Consider the following 16,193-nt stretch of genomic DNA (forward strand, 5'->3'; position numbering starts at 1 on the left):
CATGAACAAATTTTTAAAATGTAGATTTTTGGTTCTATCTTCCCCTTCCTTATGGCTACTTTGGTTCAATGTATTCCATTGTGTTCCATATAAGATGGAGCAACAATCAGGTGAGGCACATTGCATTGGCACCTGCAGGGTTAGTCCTGCCCAGGGAACTAACACTCAGTCTGTTTTCCTCCAAAGTGCGGGTGGAGCTGGTGCACACAGAGCATGTGGTCTCCATCACACAACTGTTATGAACGCTGGACTTTGTTGTATAGTTATGTTTTCAAAGCTGTGATCTTTAATGCAGTGTAAAATGGACATTCAGAGGAGACTTGTGACGTCCCTCCAATTCTGCACTGAGACAAGGCAGGAATCTTGGTTACCATGACAACAAGGAACCCAATTTAAAAACCTTTTTGAAAGCAGGGTGCAAGGTTGTAACACCTAAAGGACAATGGGTTTTGCTCTCCCAGATTCACAGATTGTAAACAGGGAGCTAGGGGCTCTGGGATCAAATTCCAGTTGCAATTGTTAACACCTGGAAACAAAGGAAGGCCCAGGTGGTTTTGCTTTGGTTTTGCTTAAGGTCTCTGATAAGTGTGAAAAGGCAAACGACTATTGACTGTAGATCTGGGTAAATTCAACAGGCTTTCCTAGGTTTGGAGACAAGCTGAAAGGAAGAAAGGAAGAACAGCTAGCAGAGCTGTGCAGCCAAAAGGGAGGGGGAGAGAGAGAGAGAGAGAGAGCAGATGCTCTCAGATCACTGATACAGCAAAAGGCTGCTAAGATTTGTACCCAATTCGAACGTTGAAGTTTGTGGAGGAGAAAAGACCAACAGGGTCACCAGAGATTGCCTTATTAACATAAGTCCAGTCGGATGTGCTCAAAAGATGCGAGCGGAGAGGATGTTGGCTTTGAGAAGGACATTGGGATATCCAACCTGTTGCAACTGGGTGGAGTTTGGGACTTTTAATGAGAACACTGTGTAACATATAAATGTGGCATGGGGGTTTTGGAGTGCGTTAATAAGTTAATGGGAAATTCCTTTCTCTGTAACTTGGTGTATTAGCTACCTACTAAGTACTGCTTAGTCAATGTTGATTTTTAGTTTAGTTGTTATCATAATGGTCTTAAAATGTGAAATCTTGTGTAATTCTTTAATCCTTCTCAAGGGCAACTCGGGATAGGCAAGAAATGCTGGTCTAGCCAATGAAGCCCACGTGCCAGGAAGAAATTTTTAAAAAATCAGTCTGGGGAGTTCATATCTCTTGTTTTAAAGTTAACTATCTCTTCACAGGTCGTAACACACCTGAAGGCACTTAGTGGCACGCATATCCTGATCTGCAGATTTACACTATCAGAAGTATGTTGATTAATTGTGTTATGATGTCTGGGTTCTGGGAGGCTGTGTTGACGTTATGCTTTATTTTGGGGCTGATATAATGGAAGCACAGGGTCACTTCGGCACTTCTTCAGGATCTGAGCAGAGACGCTTGTAGTCTTGCTGATTTTTCAAAAAGCAGTTTATTGTACTATTTTGCTGCCAGTTTAATGCAGAATTTATGAAAATATCAGTATAAATTTAGTGTTAAATTGCTTGTATAACTACACAGATATATGTACATGCTACATCAACTGTGCCACACAATAAAAGCATCAAATCTCAGAAGTAAGCCCCTTAAGTATATTAAACTCTTTCCTTTTCACAGGCTGTATATAGCCAACCACACCCGTTTTAAACTCCTATGGGAAAGTTCTCCATAAATACTGCCTGAATACCATTAGTTATTTTTGCAGGGGCATGAAGTGAACGTGAGAAATTCTTCTTGTACTCCACATCATATAATAGGAATCATGGATTGCCCCCTTATCACAATAGTCGTGATTTTGTATCTCTGTACTGGAAGTAGACTAGCACTGTTAATATGTTGAGGATATATTACATCAAATTACATTGAATATACAGCATAGAAATAGGCCATTCGGCCCAACTATTCTGTGCTGGTGTTTAAACTCCACATGAGCCTCCTCCCATTCCATCTACCTCATCTCAGCCTTTCAGCATATCTTTGCATTCCCTTTTCACTCATACTCCCTTTAAAAGCATCGAAGCTATTTGCCTCAACCACTTCTTGTGGTAGCGAGTTCCACATTCCAGTCACTCTCTGAATAAAGAAATTTCTACTTCTTTTCCTATTGGCTTTATTAGTAACTATCTTGCATTTATGGTCCCTAGTTTTGGTTTCTGCCACAAACAGAAACCTTCTTTCCATATCTATCCCGTCCCACTCATAATTGTAAAAGACCTTCATCAAGTCGCCTCTAAGTCTTATCTTTTCTAAAGAAATGACTCCAACCCGTTTAATCTTTCCCAATAACGGTAGTCTCCCAGTTCAGGTGCCATCCTTGTAGATTTTTTTTTTGCACTTTCTCCAGTCTTTCTATGTCTTTTTTGTAGTATTAAAACCAGAACTATCCACAGTGCTCCAAGTGCAGCCTGACCCGAGGCCTATACACGTTTAACATACCATCACTACTTTTGAATTCTATACCCCTGAAAATAAATCCTGGTGCTTTTTTTCAGCATTCTTAATTGTTTTGCTGACCTGTGATGCTGTTTTTAATGATTTGTTCACCTATATCCCTGGATCTTTTTGCTGTTCTACCCCATTCTGTTTCTTATTTTCTAAGGTGCAGGTGATGTTTTCAATTTTCCTACCAAAGAGCATCACTTTACATTTATCTATGTCAAAGTTAATTTGCTACTTAGCTGTCCAGTTTACATGCGAACATACAAACATATGAATTAGAAGCAGGAGTAGGCCACTCGGCCCCTCTAGCCTGCTCCGCCATTTACTAAGTTCATGGCTGAACTGATTACTCCACATTCCCACCTACCCCCGATAACCTTTCACTCCCTTGCTTATCAAGAATCTATCTACCTCTGCCTTAAAAAATTTCAAAGACTCACGAACCTCTGAGAGAAAAAATTTCCCCTCATCTCTGTCTTAAATGGGCGACCCCTTATTTTTAAACAGTTACCCCTAGTTCAAGATTCTCCCACAAAAGGAAACATCCTTTCCACATCCACCCTGTCAAGACCCCTCAGGATCTTATATGTTTCAATCAAGTCGCCTCTTACTCTTCTAAATTCTAGAAGATACAAGCCTAGCCTGTCCAATCTTTCCTCGTATGGCAGCCCGCTCATTCCAGGTATTAGTCTAGTAAACCTTCTCTGTACTGCCTCCAACGCACTTATATACTTCCTTAAATAAGGAGACCAGTACTGTACACAGTATTCCAGATGTGGTCTCACCAATGCCCTGTGTAGCTAAAGCATAACCTCCCTACCTTTGTATTCAATTCCACTCGCGATAAACGATAACATTCTATTAGCTTTCCTAATTACCTGCTGTACCAGCATACTAACCTTTTGTGATTCATGCACGAGGACACCCAGATCCCTCTGCATTTCAGAGCTCTGCAATCTCTCACCATTTAGATAATATGCTTCTTTTTTATTCTTCCTGCCAAAGTGGACAATTTCACACTTTCCTACATTATACTCCATTTGCCAGGTCTTTGCCCAATCACTTAATCTATCTATATCCCGTTGTAGCCCCCTTATGTCCTCCCACCTATCTTTGTGTCATCAGCAAATTTAGCAACCAAACCTTCGATTGTTTTATCTAAGTCATTTATATAAATTGTAAAAAGTTGAGGCCCCAGCATAGATCCCTGTGGCACACCACTCGTTACATCTTGCCAACCAGAAAATGAACCATTTATGTCTACTCTCTGTTTCCTGTTAGCTAGCCAATCTTCTATCCGTGCCAATATGTTACCCCGTACACGATGAGCTGATATTTTCTGCAATAACCTTTGATGCGGCACCTATTCACATGCCTTCTGGAAATTTAAGTACAATACATCCACTGGTTCCCCTCTATCCACAGCACATGTAACTCCAATAAATTGGTTAAACATGATTTCCCTTTCACAAAACCATGTTGACTCTGCCTGATTGCCTTGAATTTTTCTAAATGCCCTGCTATAACGTCTTTAATAATAACTTCTAACATTTTCCCTAAGACAGATTTTAAGCTAACTGGTCTGTAGTTTCCTGTTTTCTGTCTCCCTCCCTTTTTGAATAAATGATTTACATTCGCTATTTTCCAATCTGACGGAACCTTCCCCGACTCTAGGGAAATTTGGAAAATTAAAACTAATGCATCAACTATCTCACTAGCCACTTCTTTTAACATCCTGGGATGAAGTCCATCTGGACTCAGGGTGTCAGCCCACAGTTCCAACAATTTGTTCAGTATCACTTCCCTGGTGATTGTAATTTTCTTGAGTTCTCCCTCCCTTCCATTTCCTGACTTACAGCTAATACTGGGATGTTACTTGTATCCTCAATAGTGAAGACCCTTGCAAAATATCTGTTCAATTCATCTGCAAACTCCTTATTATCCTTTATTAATTCCCCAGACTCACTTTCTTTTGGACCAATGCGCACTTCATTAACTCTTCTTTTTTAAATATCTATAGAAATTCTTACTATCTGTCTTTATATTTCTAGCTAGCTTTTTCTCGTACTCTAATTTTATCTTCCTTATCAATCTTTTAGTCATTCTTTGCTGTTTTTTATATTCTGTCCAATCTTCTGACCTGCCTCCCATCTTTGTACAATTATAGGCTTTTTCTTTAAGTTTGATACTATCTTTAACTGTTTTAGTTAACCACGGAAAGCGGGTCCCACCATTGGATTTTTTCTTTCTCGTTGAAATGTATATATCCTGTGTATTTTGAAATATCCCCTTAAATGTCTGCCACTGCATCTCTATTGACCTAACCCTTAACCTGATTTTCCAGTTCACTTTAGCTAGCTCTGCATTCATGCCCTCATAATTGCCCTTATTTAAATTTAAAATACTGGTCTTTGACCTACTCTTCTCCCACTGTAAGTTTTGCAAGTTTTTTAATGTCTCCTTGTATAATGTTGCCTTTTTCCTCAGCTATACACATACAGTTTGGAGTCATCTGCAAATTTTGATATCTAGTTCCTTGTTCCTACGTCAGGATTGCTCTTCAAAAGAGCCAGCGCAGACTCAATGGGCCAAATGGCCTCCTTCTGTGCTGTACTCTTCTATAATTCCAAATCATTCATGTAAATTATGAATAACAGTTGTCCCAGCACTGATCCTTGTGGAAACCTGCATTCTTCCTTCTTCTAATCTGAAAAATTACCCTTTACCCCTACTCTGTGCTTTGTATATTTTAGCTAATTTGCTATCCATTCAGCTATTTGTCCCCCTACTGCACATGCCCTAACCTTTCTTATGAGTCTACCATGTCATATCTTATTGAAGGCCTTTTGAAAATCCAAGTATATGACATTTAATGCAGTATAGAACACTGGTTCGGCCTCAACTGGAGTATTGCGATCAGTTCTGGGCACCACACTTTAGGGAAGATGTGACAACATTAGAGAGAAAGTGCTGAAAAGATTCACGAGATTGGTTCCAGGGATGAGGAACATCAGTGACATAGATAGATTGGAGAAGTTGGGATTGTTTTCCTTGAAGAGAAGGTTGAGAAGATATTTTATAGAGGTATTCCAAATCATGAGGGATCTGGACTGAGTAGACCTGTATGACAAAGATGGCAAGCCAACAGAAATAGAACCAAAGAAAGAAAACATTTCCCAGGATGATTTAGGACCTGATCTTCTGGATTGTGAAATAATTAGAGCTATAAAAGAACTGAAGCCAGGAAAAATAATAGGATGTGATGGAAATTCCTGCAGAAATGATAAAAGGACTTGGAGAGAAGGCAACAAGAGAATTGATCTCTATAGTAAACCTAGTGTAAAGTTACTAACTTCTTCTTTATTTGCCTAGTAGTTCTGCTTTATAAAGTTCAATCCTCTCACCTCTTCCACATTAATGGAATGAGAGTATTCTCTATCCATAGTGGTCTTATGTGAAATAAGTCTGTCACATCTCAAACCAATTCCCAGAAAAACTGCCCCTTAATTGTTACCAACCTGGTGATCTCACTCAGAGAGGATCAGGTTTGTTGGTGTGTGAACTGGAAAATGTTATCCTGGTACAGAAGGAAGTCCTTTTTACTGCGATTGGGCCCGATACACATTGATGGGGCAGAGGGAGTTTTTCTCTGTATCTAACTGACCTGTGAATACTTGATGTTCTCACAGGATGCCTATAATGGGAAAGTTTACAATTCCCTAGCTACGCCATCCTTTATCTTAAGCACAAAATTCATAAAAATAAGCAAAGACCATTATTTGTATGGATAGTGTATGTGATGTAGATATTTGCACAGTCTGCAATTTGCAAAGAAAATGCAAGAATATGAAGGATTTATCCTTTCTGAACTGCAGGCCTCTGGATGTCAACAAATTCTATTCCTCATTTTTTTGAATCACTAGTCAATAAATATTGGGAGTCTTGGGAGTTACTCTGCCGAATCCACCTCACCTTTAGCATTCGGTAATGTGGCTGTCAGAAATAGGTGATTACTTCACTGTGTGAGGGATATTAATTGTTCGGGATGTTAGCTTCGAATAGATTGAAAATGGTAAATCTCTCCCCCACCCCTTAATACCACACCTTCCCCTCAAGCTCAATGCTCCCACAGCTGCAGCTGGAGTTTGGGAAAGTGCAAGATTCACAAGCAGCTGCAAGGGATTCATACTGAATTCCTGGAAGGTGAATCCATGGGCACGATTTTCATTCTTGGGTCCCAATCCCACCATCATGATGAATCGCAGGTGGGGAATACACCGATTTTGGAGGAGGCAGCCAATTAAGTGGCTGCTTCCGGGAGCCCTGTCCAATTAAGGACAGTGATTGGATTCTCGGGTTTGGAGGGCCAATAACAGGCCGTCCAGCACTGAGAGATCAGAAGCCCCTCTGTCAGGGGTGGGAGCTGCTGAAGTTTGTCAGGAGACGCGAGGGTGCCTCATTTCCCAGTCACTGGCCACATAAAGGCCAAATAAGAGGGCTAAAAGGGTTAAGGTATTCGGACATGAGGGGAAGCCTCCCACTTAATGGGCAATGTTGCGGTTGTGGCCAATTTTTAGAGTGGCACCTTCCACATTGAATGGAGCTGCTAGCTCCCATGTCTACCTGGCCTGCTGCTGGGAGGCCTCCGCTATTTCACAGGTGGCCTCCTGATGCGACAGGTACCCTGTGCATGGATTGAAAATCCAGTCAGCATCAGCGGTGTGCTCTTAAATAATCTGTAACAGATATTAATTGGTCCCCCTCTGCAGCTGGCAAGGTAACCATTCCTGCTGTCACCCTGGCTCCTGTATAATCCTGTAAAGGCAGGAACAAGACGTGGAACCGGCCTGATGAGATTTCTGTCCCATTTTTGGGTCCCTCCCACCTCCACGGGTCATTGAACATTCAGCTCCCATATACTGAGATTAAATTGAATCCATGGGAACAGGTGAGGCTGATTATCAATGTAGTGTTTTCCCACTCCGAGCCTCTTTGGGAATTTCCATTTTCAGCTGACACCGATCAGGATTAAAAACTTGAGGTGCGAGTCTTCAGATTGTTTTTTTTTCCCCATTTGTTGACAATAGCCTCTGCACTGGTATGTGCGATGGAGGTACTTGTGGTATTTTATGCAAATACAGCTGTGCAACACTCTTGCCTCCAGGTGCAAGAACTTGCACATGCATAGTTGTTCGAAAGTTTCGATGCGTGATGTTCCTTTCCAGGTGCTGCACCTTCACGTGAAGGCTGGGAAAAGCCCTAGTGACTTGTGAGTGAGAAGTTGCTCTGCTTCTCTGCAGAAGTGATGCAAACAGTCAGACTTCTCATAGCCAGGAAAACTGGAAGGGGATACAGCCAGAGGTGGCTCCAGGACTCTTGCAGTATTTCAGTATATTTAAGTGTGCCGCAAGGCAGCATTCCTATCTCATTTGCTTTACAAATCTGCCATTGAACTTAGGGCTGTAAATCACATCAGAGGATCACTGCAAGTGGGGGACAGAGTAATAGAATTAGTCCCCAGTGGGTTAACAAGTTTATCCAGTAGGGAACTAAATCATACAGACCATGAAAACTGTTGGTTCAATCTCCAATATGTGTGGAGATATTGATCTCAGATGTGGCAGCAGAAGGTGACACTAGATTTGGCCTGAGTGCCTTCAAGTTAAGAAGAGAAAGAAAATTCACCCAAAGTTCCTACCTGTGGTCATTACCCTCCTCATGTGTGTGCACAAGTATGGGCATTAGGTGAGGATAGGATTGGCCTTCACTATGATACACCTGTGGTCAAGCAATGTGCTGATACTCATACATAAGGCCCACACATCAGGCTGGATTTCGTTGAGCTCCCAACATCGGGCTTCAGTAGTGGGGGGGAGGCCAGAAGATCGCAGCGGCAATGGCCTACCACGGAGTCCAATGCGGGAATGCCAGGCCCGATCTTCCCGGCTGCGGGGAAGCTCGACCCGGAATTTCAATATTCAAATCAGCTATTTAAATACATTTAAATGGAGCCGGAGCGATCTTATTGTCAGGTCTGGATCTTCCGAGCGACATGCAGCACTCCAGTGCCTTCACTTTCCCATCCAGGGAAAGCTGGCGCCAACGAGGTGGGAAAGGAGGAACCTCTGCAGTTGTAGTGAAGTTGGGGGAGTGTAAGAGGTCAACTCTGTACTAAGTGCATTTGGGATGGTAAAGGGATAATCTGGGTTTTTCTGGTGCATTTGAGGGGGGGGTGGTGTGGGTGGGTCAAACTTTATTTTTTTTTGCAGTTGCAGCGGGATGGTTAATGGGTCAACTTTGATCTGTCAACGCAGGCCTGGCAGCCCTTTAAAAATGGTGCCAGTGCCTGCGCAGAAACAGGTGATGTTGTTCACTGTGTTGCCGAGTCAACCCCCAGCACGTGATTGGGCGGTGGGGGGGTGGCTACTCTGCATATTATAATGAGCAGCTGGGCTGAAGAGCGGAGGCACAAAAACAAAATTCAGCCCGTAATGCTCAGTCTATTGCTTGTGGACCCATACTTGGGAAACAAATAATGCCTTGAGGAGGAGGGGAAAGAAAGTGGGGAGAAAAATGTAATGAGTTATCGATTTTGTTTTTTATCATTTCCCTCAACCAGCCACAGTTTAAACTCATGCAGATTGCTAATAAGGATAATGCACATGTTTTATAAACCTTATTTTCAGTGTTTGCTTGTATTTTATTTAATTCGACCTCCTTTTCCCCCATATTGAATTGAGAAGCTTGTGATTTAAGCAGTTTTTGGCCAGTTAGGAATAAAAATGTTCTCACTGCCTCATCTGTATGGCAATTGAATATAGTTCAGATTTTCAAAGATAAATTATTAACATAATTAATAGTGTTAAATATTACATGATTGTCAAGATCAACTGAATGTGTTGTGATTGACAGTAATGTCATGTGGGGAGGGGAATCGGGTAACCTGGATCTGCAGGCATGTCACAAGATATTCCAAGAAATTGAGGAAATCATATTGGAATAAAAGCAGAGAATGGAGAAAATTCAGAGCAGTCCAATTGACATTGAAAGAGAAAGAAAGGTTAACTTTTCAAGTAGAACACTTCATCAGATTTATTGGAAAACTGTTAGTTCGAAGAAGAAGGGAAAAGCTCTCTTTAGGCCTGTAGTTAATAGTTCATGTTTATCTCCCAGTAAAATAACTGGACAAAGTACATTGTTCAGAATTTAAATTCAGTGTCAATCAGACTGACGAGTATTAAACCTCATACAGATGGAGAAGAGCCAGCCTGCAAATGGAAGCATCAGGTTTTATGGGTACTGCATATCAAAGAAGTGCCAAAAGTGCATCTTGTGAATCTGATTAAGAAAGTAAGCACACATTGCTATTTACAACATTGCAGTGTCGATAATAACAGAAAATTACCACTTGTTATTTGTAAATTTGTAATTGTTTAAACAATGGTATAGCTTGCATATGCTTGATGGTTACTGAATGTGCTGTAATTGACTTTCAGTTATACATATAATGACCATAATTATAGTTCCGATATTTCCTCATGAAAATGTACTTTGTTCTATTTTGTTCCACAGGGTATAATTTCTTATTGTGTAGTCAGACAGATTTAACTAAATAAATACTGTCATAAAGCCTCGAGTAACCAATGTAACTTTCTATGACAGAGGTCCCACAAAGGATTTGTCAGAGACAAGGGGGCCAGGTTTGCTGGGGGGCATGTGACAAGTATTTGGAAATCAAGGGCGAGATTTTATGTTGGGCGGGCGGGTGCTGGCCACCGACGTAAAAGTCAGTGGTGAACCCACTTCCGCCTAGCCTGGGGACTCATCCTGCATTTTACAGGTCCCCATGCTTTAATTGTTCCGAGGTGGGACCTGCTTGAGGGAGGAAGTCCCGCCTCATTGAGCTGCTGGCCAATCAGTGGGCTGGTAGCTTTTAGGCCCAGCAGCACCACTGGGAGTGGTGGCTACTGCGGGGACTGCAGCCCAGCTGACAGCAGATGAAGACATGGAGCCAGGATTTCAGGTGAGTTTTGGTTGCCTCACCAAGGGTAATTGATCAGGCCCTGGCGAGGCAAGGGTGGTCGTTTGGGGGTAAGGGGGCGTGTTGGGTCCTGGAGGTGGTTGGGGAAGTGGGAGAAGTCCTCAGTCGAGCACCCTGTGCCCGATTTTCAGGGCCCACCACTGGGGCATTGAGAGGCCGCCAACTTTTACCTGGCGGCCTTTCCCAGCTCCAGGATGCCTACTTGCTGCGCATAAAGTCTGCGTGGAGGCCAATCAAGGCCCTTAAGTGGCCGTTAATTGGCCTGGAGCGGGTGGCCCGTTCTCCCCCCCCACCCTACTTAAAGTGGGGTGGAGGCAGGAGCGGGTTGGGAAAGCCTCCCGGAGCCTCCCGTTCCATTTTACGCCACCCCCCTGCCACTATCCGGCTCATTGGGGTGGCTTAAAATTCCGGCCCAAAAGTCAGATTACAAGGAAGTAAGTTGTTAACAAATCTGATAATGTGTGATTATTGCTACACAAAAAAAATAATGTTTTTTCTTAAACTCAATTATTATTTTGGTATCTTGTAGCCATGTTTAAATATGCATCATTTTAGCAGTTGTCATAGTGAATATTTGAACAGATTTCACCCCAGCAATCCATTGCCTTAATGATAATAACTCTCATTGTTGTGCCTTTTCAAATGAATCATTATAATTACTATAGAGAAAACTGAGAGGAAAACCTATAGAAACACTGAGTGTTGTATACGCCCTGTTTTACTCTCAATCTTCTTCACACAACTTGGGCTGAATTTTACGAGTGTGCCACAGTTCGTGGCGGCACACTCTAATGGCGTTATGCACTCCGCGCAGATGCGCCTTCCCTGAGTCCCCGCGATGTTAAGCACGGGGGCTGATTTAAATAGAGGGGGCGGAACGGCCACTCCTGATGATGTAAGGGGGCAGCCGCCTCGTCCCTGGCAACGCGTCCAGCACCACTGTGCAGGCGCCAGAGCCATTTTTAAAGGGCTTTGAGCCCTTCAGTACAATTTTAATATTTAAAGTGGTGGCAATGTGAAATTTTATCAAATAAAATTTTTTGTGATGGAGGCCCTTCCCCAACAACCACACCACCCCCCCCCCCCCCGCCCCTCACAATGGTAATTTAAGTGGCACCTAATGTCGGACAAAACTTTATTCCCTTCCCGAACTTTCCCCCCCAACCTTCTAGCATTTGGCCTCTAACCCCTTCCCATCATTCACACAGCCAATAACATTTGTTTTCCCCACTCCCCCACACCTCCCACCCTGAAAATTTGATTCCTTCCCCCTCCCCACTAGGTTCTCACCTCAGTTCCAAAGGCGCGAGAAGCACGCACGGCAGCCGTAATATCGGTGTGGGACAGCCGCCACCTGCAGGTAAGTTTATTTACATTAATGTTACTTTGCATATGCTGATGAAGGGCCCATTGGCAGGTGGCGGTGGGGGCTGCACCGAGGTCCCCCAGCTGCTGGTAATAAGCGGCGGGCCCTTCTTGGCATCGTGGGCCAAGGTGGGCCTCCCCCCGTAGAAGTTTACCAGCCACTGCACAGCGACTCGCTGCGTCGAGGGGCCTGTAAAATTCAGCCCCTTACTTTTCATAATCAATCTTGAAAACAAAATTAAAGTTATCTGTGTCCTGTTGTAATATCTGTGAGGGTCAAAATCATTGACTTGCAATTCTCAGCCAAATAGTTAGAACAGATTCTTGCCTCCTATAACTCATTGCTTATTACTTTGACTCTTTAGGGCTGTCTCAACGCCTTTTACAGTGCATTATGTTTATGCAAAAGAGATTTTATCCCTTCTTTGTGTTTTGAATTCTAAGACCTTGGATGAAATTCTATCTGTCACATTAAAGGCAGTGGCAACAAATGAAATACCATATTAAGCCACAAATTACAGGGAGAATAATAGCTACCCAGAAGTGAATAACAGGGCTGTAATCTAATCGAGACATTCGAATACATCATAAATCGCAAGGGCAAAGCTTGAGAAGTTTATAACCATCATCAAAATTACGATACTAAGATTAGAGCTTTGAAATCACTCCTCTGTGTCTGTTTTAAAAATAAACTAGAAATGCTTCAATTATATATGGTGGTCTTACCAGGTTTTGGGTCCATTTTCTGTGCTGGCAGAGGCTACCAGTATTGATGACAGCTTGTCAGTGCACTGCATGCTGTTGATGTGTAACGTGTTCACACTGCAGGATACATCATTGTGATTATGGAAAAATAATTTACTATCCATTACGGGCATCTCTGGAACTTTGCTCTTGAACACTTGGGTGATTAATTTTCCATCGCCTCGGACATCATCGGGCACTTCCAAACAAATTATCATCACATGGCCTGCCATCAACGCTACATTTAATGGTTATCTGGTTTCCTCTAACATTGCTCTATGAGTCCTGGAGTTGATGGTTTGTTGCACTCTTTTTCCTTCAGGTCAGGGATCCTGTAAAGTTTGTGGGATCGCTATTCTCTATGTCAGTGACCTTCTCTACTCATCATCCTACCCTATTCACCTTTTTTACTGATAATTCCAAACTATGTTCGTCACCTTTCTGCAGGTCATATGCCTTCAATACTCACAACCCCATTTCTCATGAAATGCAGTAGCTGAAACATTATGCCTTGATACCCATCCATGATCAATAAGATATTGGTCCAGATTTTGTGGTAAGAATAAAGTGAGGCTATCAGTGCTCAGCATTATTGAGCAGTAAATTGGATAGCAATGTCCAGTGTCCACACACGTAGGGCTAAATTTTGTTGAGGTCCCAATTTTGGGACCCGTGGTGGTGGACGTGGTGGGGAGCAGAAGGTTGTACCGGCAGAGGCCCGCCACAGAGCCTGACACCAGGAGTGCCCGATGATCTTCCTGGCGGCGGCAAGGCTCTGTGACGGCCCCCCCCCGCCGCTAGATGCCAGGACCCAACTTTGAATATGTAAATTAAGAAAATGAATACATTTAAATAAAATTATCAGCGATCTTACCTGTTGCCCGGAATCTTCCGAGCAGCAGTTGGCACTCACGTGCCTTCACTTTCCTGTCCAGGAAAAGCTGGCACCACCGAGGTGGAGAAGGGGGGTACTTTGCAGTTTCAGTGTAGTTGGGGGTGGGGTACAGGGTCAAATGAACGTTATTAGTGTAGGGGAGGGGGCAAAGGGGTGACCTCTGCACTTTGGACAGTTTGGGTGGGGGAGAAAGGTCAAGTCTTATAGTGGGGGGAGAAGGAAACTATTATCTGTAAGTATTATTGGTGAGAAGGTGCGATGTTTTTTCTTGCAGTGTACTGGGAGGGGGTACAGTTTTAAATATTTAAATTTTATGGCAGGTCTGGCTGCCCTTTAAAAACAGCGCCAGCGCCTGTGCACAGGCAGCTGCCACCATTGCCAGTGTCGCAGAGCCCGCCCCCACCATGTGATTGGGGGTCGCCCGACCAGTGTATTATCTTGAGTCGCCAAGCGGTAAATCACAGCAGCATGGTGGTGTGTGTCCTGCACGTCCGGGCTGCCATTTATTTCACCCGCCGCCACTCCTGGCGGGAGAGTACAATTCAGCCCATAGGGGAGAATTTTATGCTCTCCCCCATGGCGACTTTGGAGGCGGCGGATGAAATAAGGCACCAAGGCACCTGCTGCCAATTGAGGTCTTTAAGTGGGCATTAAAGCCCAATTAAAAGCCTCAACCCACCACTGCCAGAATTAGTCCAGTGGCAGCAGGCCTGTCACCGCACGGGGATAACGGCAAGCTAACCTGTGTGGGTTGCTTGCCAGCCCTGGGGTGGGGGTGGGATTCCTCGTTAAAAGGCACTTAGTGCCTGAACGAGGAACCCGGCATCAGGAAGGGAGGGGCCACTGAGAGTCACCCCCCCCCCCCGCCCTTGCTGCCGAGCCCCTTGCAACCCTCTCCCCCATGACCCCCACCCCACAAAACCCCTCCTGCCCTGACCAACCTGTGACCTGGTTCCAGCGCCTCAGGTGAGTCCATTACCGGCAGCAGCCACCGCCTCCACTGTGGCGCTGCTCAATGAAAGAGCTGCTGGCCTCTGATCCTCTGATTGGCCGGCTGCTCTCAGCAGACAGGATAAGTGAAAATTGCTGTGTAAAAGCCCACAAAAGTTCTGTGAGCAAACATAAGTGTACTGGCAATAGCCATTCATTCGCTGCTAACCACAAACACAAGGCCATCATTTCCTTCAACTCTGTTTTTCAGATTTCCCACAAGACAAATAAACAATTATTAACCCTAAACTTTATTTCTCCACCCTTAGTCCTTCTTTATTTATTGGAATTTTTGGTCTCATCATTTCCTCTGATCGCAAATGAAATTCCCACATCTCTTCCCTCTGTAAAAGTGTTCTCAAAGAAGCTCAGTTTCTTTTTTTATGCCAAAGATAGAACATTACAGCGCAGTACAGGCCCTTTGGCCCTCGATGTTGCGCCGACCTGTGAAACCATCTGACCTAAACTATTCCATTTTCATCCATATGTCTATCCAATGACCACTTAAATTCCCTTAAAGTTGGCGAGTCTACTACTGTTGCAGGCAGGGCGTTCCACGCCCCTACTACTCTCTGAGTAAAGAAACTACCTCTGACATCTGTCCTATATCTATCACCCCTCAACTTAAAGCTATGTCCCCTCGTGTTTGCCATCACCATCCGAGGAAAAAGACTCTCACTATCCACCCTATCTAACCCTCTGATTATCTTATATGTCTCTATTAAGTCACCTCTCCTCCTCCTTCTCTCTAACGAAAACAACCTCAAGTCCCTCAGCCTTTCCTCGTAAGACCTTCCCTCCATACCAGGCAACATCCTAGTAAATCTCCTCTGCACCCTTTCCAAAGCTTCCACATCCTTCCTATAATGCGGTGACCAGAACTGCACGCAATACTCCATGTGCGGCCGCACCAGAGTTTTGTACAGCTGCAGCATGACCTCGTGGCTCCGAAACTCGATCCCCCTACTAATAAAAGCTAACACACCATATGCCTTCTTAACAGCCCTATTAACCTGGGTGGCAACTTTCAGGGATTTATGTACCTGGACACCAAGATCTCTCTGCTCATCTACACTACCAAGAATCTTCCCATTAGCCCAGTACTCTGCATACCTGTTACTCCTTCCAAAGTGAATCACCTCACACTTCTCCGCATTAAACTCCATTTGCCATCTCTCAGCCCAGCTCTGCAGCCTATCTATGTCCCTCTGTAACCTACAACATCCTTCGGCACTATCCACAACTCCACCGACCTTAGTGTCATCCGCAAATTTACTAACCCATCCTTCTACACCCTCATCCAGGTCATTTATAAAAATGACAAACAGCAGTGGCCCCAAAACAGATCCTTGCGGTACACCACTAGTAACTAAACTCCAGGATGAACATTTGCCATCAACCACCACCCTCTGTCTTCTTTCAGCTAGCCAATTTTTGATCCAAAGCACTAAATCACCTTCAATCCCATACTTCCGTATTTTCTGCAATAGCCTACCGTGGGGAACCTTATCAAACGCCTTACTGAAATCCATATACACCACATCCACGGCTTTACCCTCATCCACCTGTTTGGCCACCTTCTCAAAAAACTCAATAAGGTTTGTGAGGCACGACCTACCCTTCACAAAACCGTGCTGAC

At 43.8% G+C, this 16,193-nt stretch overlaps 1 protein-coding gene across 24 annotated transcripts in view; it reads left to right on the forward strand.

Annotated features, from left to right (window-relative positions):
- The window catches only part of celf4 (CUGBP, Elav-like family member 4), a 1,375,410-nt gene that overhangs the window by 729,363 nt on the left and 629,854 nt on the right, over positions 1–16,193 (forward strand). For 6 of the 24 annotated variants that reach the window (XM_068050672.1, XM_068051186.1, XM_068050329.1 and 3 more), the window contains exon 5: positions 8,906–8,919. The exons of the other annotated variants lie outside the window; for them this stretch is intronic. In XM_068050672.1, the coding sequence (XP_067906773.1) occupies positions 8,906–8,919 (14 nt within the window). The remainder of the gene's footprint in view (positions 1–8,905; positions 8,920–16,193) is intronic. 24 annotated transcript variants of the gene reach the window in all.

This window comes from Heterodontus francisci, chromosome 1, assembly GCF_036365525.1.
Source record: "Heterodontus francisci isolate sHetFra1 chromosome 1, sHetFra1.hap1, whole genome shotgun sequence".
Lineage (NCBI taxonomy): Eukaryota > Metazoa > Chordata > Chondrichthyes > Heterodontiformes > Heterodontidae > Heterodontus > Heterodontus francisci.